Source organism: Oratosquilla oratoria, unplaced genomic scaffold, assembly GCF_046742065.1.
Source record: "Oratosquilla oratoria isolate Oo_2021 unplaced genomic scaffold, ASM4674206v1 SCAFFOLD61, whole genome shotgun sequence".
NCBI lineage: Eukaryota > Metazoa > Arthropoda > Malacostraca > Stomatopoda > Squillidae > Oratosquilla > Oratosquilla oratoria.
In genome coordinates, this window is record NW_027467725.1 from 92,501 (window position 1) to 105,000 (window position 12,500).

General features: G+C 39.1%; 1 protein-coding gene across 1 annotated transcript in view; it reads right to left on the minus strand.

Annotated features, from left to right (window-relative positions):
• LOC143023790 (uncharacterized) overlaps window positions 1-12,500 on the minus strand; it is a 111,183-nt gene that overhangs the window by 73,788 nt on the left and 24,895 nt on the right. Inside the window, exons 5-10 of the mRNA XM_076182407.1 lie at window positions 11,812-11,892; window positions 8,538-8,654; window positions 6,743-6,881; window positions 5,086-5,174; window positions 4,019-4,116; window positions 2,218-2,372 (exon numbers count right to left, since the gene is read on the minus strand). Coding sequence (XP_076038522.1) covers window positions 2,218-2,372; window positions 4,019-4,116; window positions 5,086-5,174; window positions 6,743-6,881; window positions 8,538-8,654; window positions 11,812-11,892 — 679 coding nt within the window. The remainder of the gene's footprint in view (window positions 1-2,217; window positions 2,373-4,018; window positions 4,117-5,085; window positions 5,175-6,742; window positions 6,882-8,537; window positions 8,655-11,811; window positions 11,893-12,500) is intronic.

Consider the following 12,500-nt stretch of genomic DNA (forward strand, 5'->3'; position numbering starts at 1 on the left):
CTCTCCTCTTAAACAGTTACAACCAGAGCTATTTAAATTTTCCTTTGGGTACCACTGGATGGCCCATTAAAGCCTTCTCAATCTCCCTTTCCTCCAGATCCATAAAAGATCAAACCATACCCTTGAATTTTGCCAAAAACTTCTCGCATATCTGCCTAATTACAAAAATTTGACCAACACATCTTCTATCTTTCCTAAACCCACACTATTCTTTCCCACTTACTCTCTCTTTTACTCCCGACCTGATGTTTCCATCATCTTCACCTGCTTTCAAAACATCTTTTTATTCTTTTCAAACTTTTCTGTCAAACGTCTACTCCAATTTACATCTGCGCTCCTCTTTGCCTATCTCACCTTGCTTCTCCTCTTTTCTTGTACCTCTTATATACTTTCTGAGTTCTACCTTGCAACCAATCTTCATATGCTCACTTCTTCTCTTCCACCACCGATTTCACCTCTACATCCCACCATTCGCTGCCTCTCTTTGTGTTCCTTCTCATCCTCCTAGTCCCAAATACCATTTTTGTGTATTTTAGCATCTCCTTGAAAAATACCCATTCTTCTTCTTCTCCTGCTTCCTCTTTATCATTCGTCACTTACTACACTTCTCTTAGTTCCCCTCCAGTATTCTTTCTCTTTAACCTTCTTGTTCAATTTGTTTACTTCAAGCTCCTCTCTAACTCCCTCCTTTCTTCTTCTCCAATTTCCATTCTCAATTCCCCTTATACCGAAAAATTGTCTGACTATCCCATTCTCTCTCCCTTGAGAAAATGAACGTCCAGAATTCTTGCAATTCTCCCTTTGGGTATCACTACATAGTCCATTAATGCCCTGTCAACCAACCTTTCGTCCACCACCCTTTCCCATGTATACCTATGTTCGGCTCCCTTCTTTAACACTGCATTCGTTATCGTCTCCCTTTCTAGAAACAAGACCAACATCATCTTTCCTCTGTGATTCTAACCTGGCACCCCAAACCTCTCTACTATGCTATCTTTTGACTCATCTCCTACTCACGCATTGCAATCTCCCAATACCACTACATTTAAGTTTCTCCCAAGACTCTATACATAAATTTTGTCTTGATACTGCATCATAAATCTTGCAAAATTAGCCCCTCCCCTTAAGCACACACATATAGGAATTTGTGTTACGATACTCTCAGAAAAGCCGTGGCACATTATTTTGGGATCAACCTAGGTCAATTACCATAAGTAAAAAGATATTCATTAGACACAACTTGAGTACAGCAGTGGTGAACACAGATCCAAAGACAAGTAATCTCAAAGGTCAGGTCAGGGTATTAACTTCTGTATTAGATTAGTGTAACTTCTGTCAAGAAACCTGAGGTGACGTGTATTTAAGTCGTATAAGTGGTTGAATGTTTGGAGTGTGGTAATGTGTTTAGAAAGCTTTCAAGTCACTCAATTTTGTTTTTGTAATGAAATAAAGCGCAACGTTGTAAATTTTTTGACGAGTATTTTTGTGAGCCATGCCATTTACCTTGATTCAGGAGATAGCTGTAATATTGGTGAGATGAGGGAGGAACAATTCAACAAGGATAACATCGATTTTATATACTCTTGTTGAATAAGGGAAACATTTTCCATTTTTGTCTGTCTAAGTATGGCCTGTGCTCTAGTGGTATCTGTTCAAGTTGTCCTTGCCACCAAAGTCCAACTTGACTAAACGAAAAGTAATCTCTTTACACGCTAATTCAGCACACATCATAGCACACCTATCAAAGTAAGTGTATTGAAATAGTTTTATAAGAAACAAAGGAGGTGTAAACAATATTAGTAAATAACTTATAAAGATAGATTTAAAAAAATGTGATATTACAAATTGAAAATAACACTTCAGCAACCAGGATGATGATTTCCTTTCAAAACACACGGCGATAAGCAAACTTGAGCGTAGATAAATGACATTGATGTAGACTTGGCTATAGGCTGACTGAGAACAAGATTTTTTTTTTTCTTCTTTTTGAGCTGACCATAAGAAAAGGACGCATAGCCGAACAACCATGGTTGTGAGGCACAGAGCAATCCTTGACCTTCCTTCTATTGCAACGTTTGCTCAAATATGAAACACGATGAGATCTAAAGAGTTCAAAAGATGACTTCGTTTTAAATTAGAAAACCAAAAGAAAGGGATGATATTGCTGTTTTGTTCCTGTCCACTAAAGCAATTTATAGGTAGTCAGTATCTAAGTACCTGCAACAGTCTGGTCGAGACGTTCCCGTTCGCCGAGTTCAACATGACATTGAGACAGGTCTTCCTCGTCGCCCGTGCATGTGACAAACTTCGTCACCACGGGACGGTCCGGAATAGGGCCAAACTTGCGACCCTGGACAGCGGACACAGCGCCCCTGGTGGAAGAAAATGCGTTAATAGTGGTATATATTATTTCCTAAAGCGAGTACAATTCTCCCACAGGTGTTCGGTTGGCTGCACAGTGTACTGACTTGGGCTGCCACACTTTTTGCAAAGCATATTGATTTTGCATTTCGCTATAGAATGTTGTAGGTTGTTTTTCGTTGAAGAATGTACTACTAAAGTTTGTCGGTGAAGTTCAAGGACATTCTGTATATATACATACAGTAAAACCTCGATATAACGAACCTCGATATACCGGGCATCAGATATACCGAACAAAAAAAAAAAAAATCTGACCGAACAAACCCTAGGTTATAACGGATCTTCGGATATAACGACAGACCCCTGTCCCCATATCGTCCGTTATATCGAGGGTTTACTGTAATTTCTAATCCTACTAATTTCTAATACCGGACAAACTTCAGGATATAACGGATCTGTCCGGTATTTCCATCGCATATAACGGATCCTTGGTTATAACGGATCTTCGGATATAGCGACAGACCCCTGTCCCCATATCGTCCGTTATATCGAGGGTTTACTATACATACATACGAGTGGAAAACGTGGTAAGGAAACTCAGGTTGAACCAGGAACACTAATACAATATAACGTTTCGACTTTACGTCTTTTTCAAAAGAAAACGTAAAATCGAAACTTTAGATTACATTAGAGTTTCTGGTTCAACCTTAGTTTCCTTACCAGCTTTTCCACTCATTTGTCACTCTTTCAAACATATATATATATATATTTATATATATATATATATATATATATATACATATACTGTACATATACATATACAAATACATATATATTTATACATATACATGTATATTTATACATATGCACATACATATACATACTCATATGCATATGTACCGTATATACAGATACACATCTATATCATTTTTCCAAATGAGAGAAAATAATCTAACTTTTTTCATTACAAAAATGAATAGAAAATAAGAAAGCAGTACACACACGCGCGCGCGCGCACCAACACACACACACACACACACACACACACACACACACACACAAATCGATGACGCAGTGGTAACGTTCGCGGCCGCACTACGGCGGTCTGGGTTTGAACCTCACCCTAGGGAGAAATAACTTCAGTATCGCTGCGCTGTGAGTCATTACTCCAACTCTCGAGGGCAAGGAATTGTGTGTGTGTGTGTGTGTGTGTGTGTGTGTGTGTGTGTGTGTGTGTGTGTGTGTGTGTGTGTGTGTGTGTGTGTGTGTGTGTGTGTGTGTGTGTGTGAGTGTGTGAGAGAGAGAGTTAGAGTGTTTACATATATGTGTTGTTGGAATGATCAAATGATAATAGGAACAATGACATAAATGAGAGGGATGATGGTGATAATACAGAAGGTGATCGGTAGAGTGTTGTTTTGTTAGCACCGTCGCTGTTCTCGGAGAGAAAAAATATACTTCAATACCTTTCGAGGATATCGAAAAGGCTTCGTAGGGGTGTCCAGATTGAATCCACTTCCAATTTCTTCTATAGGTGTCGGGTATGTTAGTGATAACGATAAGGATTAGTGATGGCGATGGTTTGGGTAATAGAAATTGCTGCATGGCGGTGGGTGAGAAAAAGGAAGATAGAAAAAAAAAAAAAAAACTGACACACCTCTTGAACCCAAGAGTGATGCACACGACGTGAGCGTCCCGTAAACTCCACCCTCCCTCCTCGTCAGTGACCAAGCCACGAAGTCCACCAACCTCCATCTGAAAATATAAATAAATAAATAAATAAAGCGTAGTTTAAGCAAAGTTGATATATTCAAATATTCATTTCCTCTTCTGACGAGAACGAGAACTTCTGACGGGTACGAGAACAAAGCTATATAAAGTACCAAGGCGTTATTACGGGAAATATTTCCATCCTCAAATTCCTTTGACATGCATACACACACACGCACGCACGCACACGCACACACGATCGGGCCATATATGAACTGTTGAGGTCTCATCCAGGAGGGTAATAGCTGTCGATCATGAGTCCAACACACGATCCAAGACCTTGGTGAATCGCACACAAATACACACACACAGGGTGATAAAGTACAACCTGTCATCTGATAGTCATATCAGCAGGATTGTGGGAGAGATACAAGGACTGCTGTAGAATATCAAAGTGGCTTTCCACTATATGGATGAATGGATTTTTTTTTTTTTTTATAAAAACCGTGATCAGCCCAAGACTAGTGTAGACTAGTATAGTGGTATAGTCCCCACAGATTGAAGAATAAGCAAGATTAAGAGAATACAAAATTCAACAACCAAACTGGTTCCTAGCCTAGTAGGTAAACCATATGAGGAGAAACTAAAAACACTGGGCCTGTCAACGTTGAAAGATTAAAGAGGAAAAGGTGATATGATTAGAGAGTTCAAGTCGGCATCACCATTGGCAGGTGCAAACACTTGCATCTCACCTTCGCGAGTCACAACCACTCCTGGAGCCTAATCCTGGCAGACGTCAGGGCGCCTTTCCTCAGTGCTGACTTTCTCATTCATTATAATACTACAATAATAGAGATGGATCCCCTTGTGTGCTTCAGCCTCACCAGCATCATATGCTCATCAACTGGAGTGACCTTTACAAAGGCATGCTGTACTCGGCTAGATACATTTTTTTATCATTATTGAATTGTCCCCGAGGATAAAACATTTGGTTATCAACGACAGCAATCATACCTCTACGTATCCTGCCCACGGCGCGTTGCCTCCACGAAGTCCAAGGATCTGTCCTGAAGGGGGAGACTGGACGAAGGCCACGTCTTCAGCTTTTGGCAAAATTTTATTAAAATAAAATCAAGGTCAACAACTTGGTGGTAGATTATAAATATTGCTATATAAATTAAGGTGATAAGGTTAGTAAGTTTGTGTTATGCTCTCTCATGCACGTGCCAGTGTCGAGAGGTTTTGCTTTCGAAAGGTTTTTAGGTTAAGCTATTGTTAATATTCATGTGCATATGTTTACAAAGCTTTGACTAAGATTCTCCTCATATTAAAAGGACTTGAGTGATGTAAAGGCCGGATTATTTGAGTGACTGATTTGTTTTCAATAGGCGTGAATCTCAGACCAAGCTGACTACCTGGTGTGTTCAGTCTATCTATACAGATGGGTTGATATACTGTAAATAGAAATTTTAATTCTAATCTAGAGTTTAGAGGAAATTTTGTATCAGATTCTTGTTTTTTTGTGCACCTGCAGATTTTAAACTTTGTACATATAGAAACAATGCTTTACAAACTCCATGCACATCATGTTATCACCCAAGTTATTGGTAAATGTAGTTGTTAAACACAATTACAGAAGCTTTGGAGAAAACACTGATGGCAGAAGCAGCTGACAATGATAACAGTAATGATAATGTTTGTCTCAATGATGATAATAGTAGTGTTTGTGTCAGCGGTATTGAGTGTAGCGATGATTTGGTGATAAGTGGCTGTCACTACGAGATTTGTCTTATTTTTCTATGAAGTTTCCTCAAATGAAAAGCCCTAATAGGTAGATGAAGTAATTATGCACAGGTCCAGCTTGTGTTGCAAGTAGTTTGCATCGATGCAAATTTATGGTGAATTTGGAATTTGTGTGTGCCATTTTAGTAGAATTTCTGTTCCTTTTTATCCGCTCGCCACGAGATTCTACTGAAACCCCACACACATTCATGACCTACAAGTCTGCATTCATGTCACATCTGTACTGTATGGATAAAGCAACAGTTTTTCCTTAATAGTACTGTGATTTCAGGCATTAAACTCAATGATATATTTTACAGGTTTTGTTTAATCAATTTCCACACGATTTTATTTATCTTAGTATCAGACTTGGAAGGAAATGTGGTTTCAATCGACACCTCATTAATGATTTTTTTCCAAATCAAAACCTTTTGCTGGAAGGATTAGATTACTGCGTTTTTACACCACTACATCATTTGTTTGTGCACAAAATATTGTATATTTGCTGGGCACCCAGAATGTTAAATTCAAGTTTCTCTATATCTGCACCCGCACTGCAAAAAATAACTTTCTTGAGAAAAGCAAGAAATGTCTGATTACGCCTGAAAGAGTGCAAGATAGCACATTTTAACAATTGCACCACTGTATGGTACTTTATAGATTTTTGTAATGGGTAACGTCAAAAGGTTTTCATCAGCCGAGAAGCCATTCAGGTATCTCCCTAACCTCAACTTAATGACCTAACGTTAACCTGAACTTGTTCCACAGCGATGAAAGGTTTAATTGCAGGGATAAAACTTTAGTCTACCCTGATGTGTAAGGTTGGCTCTCAGTCACTGTGACCACTTCACGAGAAGAGCTGTCCCGAGTTCGACCACCGTGGCCTCACCTGGCCCAGCCCGGCTGTGCGGACAGACGACACGCGAAGACCAATCACATACCGAGGTGGAGGGGTTGAAGAGTAGTCCGTCTTGGCACTTTTGCAGAAACGGTCGCCCTTTCCAACAGTTAACGTACTGCGCACAATCCTGATGGGAGAGAAACAGACGTCATCTGTTGTATCCATAGCCAGATATTAACCCCACCCGAAAGGGATTTTCTAGTACCAGTTGAAATAGAATATCTAAGGTATGTCAGTGGAATAAATTAACAGTAATTGATCAATTTACACTTAATTTCTTTACTCGGGAACCATGTTTTTAGCTAAAAGTAGGAAGAACATTTACATTAATTATATTTCCGCGCTGAAGAAGATAAGGGGGTGCACAGTCAAAATTACATCTCAAAGGAAGGTTTGCAAAGGATTACAAAGGCGGAGCATGCCGACAGGAGACCTTTTGGTCGGATGCGAAAAGAAATCATAATAATAATAAGTTAATAAATAAAAACTGTAATAATGTAGATAACAAATAAAATACATAAATACAGTAAATGCATAGGTATAGTTAAATAACGCATATGGGTATTGCGTTATCAAATATGAAGATTGAACGGCTGACATGTGATATGGTGTGAAGAGTAGGCCAAGTACAATGAGATGCGTGCATTCGGGCGAGTTTCTTTTGTTATGACTAAGTGTTCTGCCTTTTGTGTGGACAGTACATTGCGTCGAGACAATATCCATATATTAAGAGGTAAAATTTAATGTAACCGTTTTCTTTTATAAATAATTATGCAAGAAGAAATGAGCTCAGTAGCTCACTAGAGTTGAAAGACAAACAGAAATGTTTGTTTAGCAGAAAGTCAGCATACATCTGCATTTATCTCTCGCACCACCCCATCCATGTATAGATTGAACAGCCAGGGCGACATAACACATCCCTGACGAAGTCCCACCTTTACCTCAAACCACTCACTCTCTCCATTTCTAATCTTAGTACATGCTCTACTACTATTGTAAAAACTCTTGACTGCTCTTAACAGCTTTCCTTCTATCTCATATATCTGCATAACTTCGCACAGTGCCTTCCTGTCTACCCTGTCATAAGCCTTTTCCAAATCCACAGAAGCCCAAAAAACATCTTTACCTTTTTCTATAGCTTTCTCACATATCTGTCTTACCACAAAAATCTGATCTACACAACCCCTACCTGTCCTAAACCCACACTGTTGCTCACCAATTACTCCCTCTGTTCCTCTCCAAATCCTCTCAATCAAGACCCTCCCATAAGTCAGACCCTCCCATAAGCCTTCCCAACTACACTTGACAAGCTATCACACTCACACTTGTCCCCTTTTCCCTTGTAAAGTGGAACTACTCGTATACAGGCACTCCTCCAGTCCTCCGGCACTCTACCCGCTCATAAACAAACATCAAATAATCTCACCAGTCAGTCCACCATCACTGTACCTCCTTTTTTCAGACATTCTGCATGACATCCATCCAATCCAGATGCATTACCTGCTCTCATCATCTTAATAACTGGGTGGAGAAGGGCAAACGAAGATGTGTTGGGAATAGAGTTTATTGCCCTAACGATTCGACCAACTTGTTGTTCTTCAGAGGACCAAGTTGGTCGAAACGTTAGGGCAATAAACTCTATTCCCAACACATCTTCGTTTGCCCCTCCCCACCCATATATATATATATATATATATATATATATATATATATATATATATATATATATATATATATACATATATATACACACGACTGCATATTCTTTATTTGAAGCACTCACCTTGTTGTAAGGAAAGAGTCCATCACTAAAGGGACACAGAGTGGATCCCTTACCAACTCCAATTTTTTTGAGGTTGTGGCGTCCTTTGTCAATGGTCCGCTCCACAGCCCACTCCACCTGAAATAATGCGTTGTCCAGACATCACGGGACGAAGGGAGATACATAGATTAGAAAAATGCTATGTCCGTGCTATTACACTGTTTCCATAAGAAAACAGTATTTTTAAGGTTTTGCTCTTGGTAATTTATACATATAAATTTGCATACAGTTCAGTTAAAACCGAATGCAGTTTGACAAGCTACTTATTACTGTAATGGCGATTTTTAATTCTGTATAAGAGTACTGTACTTCGGAAATAAATACTCTGAACGCTATAATCTACAAATCACCTGTGTGAAGTGCAGTAATATATCAGCTTATATTACAAGAATCAGTTTTAACTGCACGGTTGCCTGCAAACCGATAAACACGTTACCTCCAACGTCATCCTTGTAATTTTTGGTCAGACAATAGTTAATATTAGCTTACAGTCTCCCCACATTACTAAACTACATTAGATATGGTTTAGAAATCGAATTAAGTAATGATGTAACATCCCTGATGAGATGTGTAGAGTAGAATGAAGGTGAATAATAAGAAACTAAAGATTTGTACGAGTTATTAGTGAGCTCTAAATGATCAACCATTTATTTCGTTTTCCTACATGTTGGTACAAAGTATACTTGTAGTATACACAAGCATACTTAAGTTCTTAAGTATACTTAAATCACAGATTTAATATTCTTAAGATGCATAAGATAGACAAATTCTATATACCTTGATAGACAAATTCTACAAACTTTCATGAACAAATTTGAGCAACATGATTTAACTAAGTTGAGTTTTATTTTTTTCTACCTTGCTAACCTTGTAATCATTAATCAATGCTTTAGTGTCAAATGATATAAAACATTATTTGATTAGCTTCACATTTAACACTGAATAACACTACATTATTGGTATATAAATTTGCTCCATGATACATTACAAGCATGATTTAACACTGTCGAATTATTGGTTTAGCGGGTGGTTGTGGTAGTGGTGGTGGTGGCCGTCGTGGTGGTGGTGGTGGTGGTTGTGGTGGTAGTGGTGGTGGTGATGGTGGTGGTGGTGAAGGTGGCGGTGGTGGGAGGCAGTAGTAGTGGTGGTATCTTGGTGGCGGTAACGGTAATGGATGTGGTGGCGGTGATGGATGTGGTGGTGGTGGTGGTGGTGGTGGTGGTGGTGGCGATAATGGTGAGGGTGGGGGTGGGGGTGGGGATGCCCTAGGTGGTGATGGTGATGGTGATGGCGGTGCCATTGGTGACGGTGACGGTGGTGGTGGTGTTGGTGACGGTGGTGGTGGTGGTGGTGGTGGTGGCAATGATGGTAGTGGCAATGATAGGGACTGGGATAGAACGCACGATGAACAACGTTCATGTAAGACTTATTAGTTCATTAGGTTACCAAAGATATGTATAACAATACTTACACCATGTAGGCTACATACACGGAAAATCATGCGAATATGTAAAACATACACATGCGCCTAGCACAATATATAAGTTCACCACCGCACAGTACAATAGGAAACACTGGTCGACAAGAATGGGAAACATATTGACGGTATACGAGATGTCTTATTCATAATACACTGTACGTATAATAAACATGATAAACAAAATGAATTGTATGTTTGATAAACATGGTATTTGCCTAGCTTCAATGTGGATGAAATATCAAAGCGCCATGTAGTGAGTTATACAAAGAAATGTGTGACCCTGGTGTCAAGAGGTGGCATGGAATAATCACTCTTAACCCATTAAACTCCGATGACAAGATGTCTTGTCATTTGGTCAAATAAAACAAAAAATCATAAAACACCAAAATGTTTGATCAAACACCAGAAAAATATGACGTCAATCCTCGCTTCGCTCGCAGCGAAGCGAGGACTGACGTCATATTTTTCTGGCTACCTCCCTTGGAAGGGGGAAAAAGCCTTGGTATATGTATGTATGTATGATCAAACATTTTGGTGTTTTATGATTTTTTGTTTTATTTGACCAAATGACAAGACATCTTGTCATCGGAGTTGAATGGGTTAAATCTCGGATGTGGAAACATCTAGTCCCAGAAAGAACAGAAGCTATAGACGGCGAGAAAGACTTTAGATACATGGTTTCAAGTACATGGCTGCCAAGTCGACTGTCTTTCTATGAACGGTCCCAGGGAATTCCATGGACAATTCCAAACTAGGGCAGTTGCTAATTTAGATCATTGACCCCAGTCAACTCCTCCCTGATTAAATGTCTCCGTACGGCGTAGGACATTTGGTCCAGGAAGATTGTGTGGCGTTTTGGACGATAATCAATACCAATATATGTGGTATGGCATTACGTCAGTTTTTTTTTTTTTTTTTTTTTTTTTTTTTTTTTTTAAATCTCCATGAATTTGATATCGATGTATAGCCTGATTCGTTTTCTATCGAACGTTGTGTGATCTGTTATGATTTGGATTGTTTCAAAGACATTTTTCGCAAAGGAAAGACAAAAGTGCACCGAAATCGTGAATATCGAAAAATCACAATTTGTACTGAATCAGAGCAACCATAATATGAAACAGTCAAACTAATCGAGAAATAATTTAATTCCTCATCGTTGCGTATAAAAATTAATATACGACGTATGACATCCTTTGGAATTGGGATTGCATGGTGTTCAGTAAATCGCCTGAGTTGGTGTTTTATGTTAAAAGATGTGGAACATTTCTTTTTCTGCAGTACTAACATCAATTTTTCATACATGTCTTGTTTTTAATAAGGTAATGAATTTTATGTAACAACCGCGTTCATTTGCAGTTTTTGGCCGTCTTATGGCCTTCTTTTACAGTAATTATTACAAGATATTAGTGTAGTGCATTAGTACCCTGCTACTATTTTATCTTACTTATTTTCTGGGTGGGTAGGGGCAATTACTCTAGATGAATCTTGTTACCAAAGTGCAATTGTTTGGTGGGCTGGGGCGGGGTGGAGGTGGGTGGAAATTCTTGACCTAAAATCGACAAATCAACAGATACATATTTTACCTAATAATCACCAGAACAATGCATACACAAAATGAGGCTCATGCGAACAGATGCACAGGCACACAATGAAAAGCAAATGCCATGCCAAGACACTGAGGAAGAAGGGCAAGCCAAAATTCAAATGTAGGTGTTGGCCATTAAGAACAAATCATGCAAAACCAATCATGCGTACCTTGTCCTTGATGCGCGTCATACTGACATTTCCCACGAAGCCATAGACTTTCGTGAAAGCGCCCTCTGCCTTGTCCTTTGCCTGCATGTGTGGAATAGAAGAGGGACAGAGAATTATCGGACAGGACATGAGTCACACATCTGTTACGAAGAATCAAGTTTTCGTGCAGCCTCTGTGAAGAGGATTGTACACCGGTTCGTCAGGCTTACCATAAACTGAACTAAATAGCGAATTCGTGTGTGTACTGTAATGAATATGGTTGTGTTCCTAGCGTAGCACTAAAGTAGAATCGTATGTACTACATGCCAAGGTCTTGTAAAATTGCCCATAGGGCTATCACCAAGCTGAATAGATTACGACCGTTGTATATCAAAAGAAAGAGAAAAGGTTTGTAATTTGAGACTAGAATTTTTGTGAGAAATTTATTTCCGATTTTTGGGTGCATGAACCTGGCGACAGCTAGAATAAAAGAATAAACGAAATTCCGTACACAAGGGATTAATGGAGATGATTTTAACAACTTTGTTACAGGCAAGATTATACACAGTTGAGTAAACTAACTAGACGAGGAAACTTGTACCACTCAGTACGGTTGCAGTGGAAACCTCATTGACATGAAGTCTCAGTCAATTACGTATCATTTTAAAGAACCCGATAATTCTACGCCAGGCAGCAATTTCATCGACTGC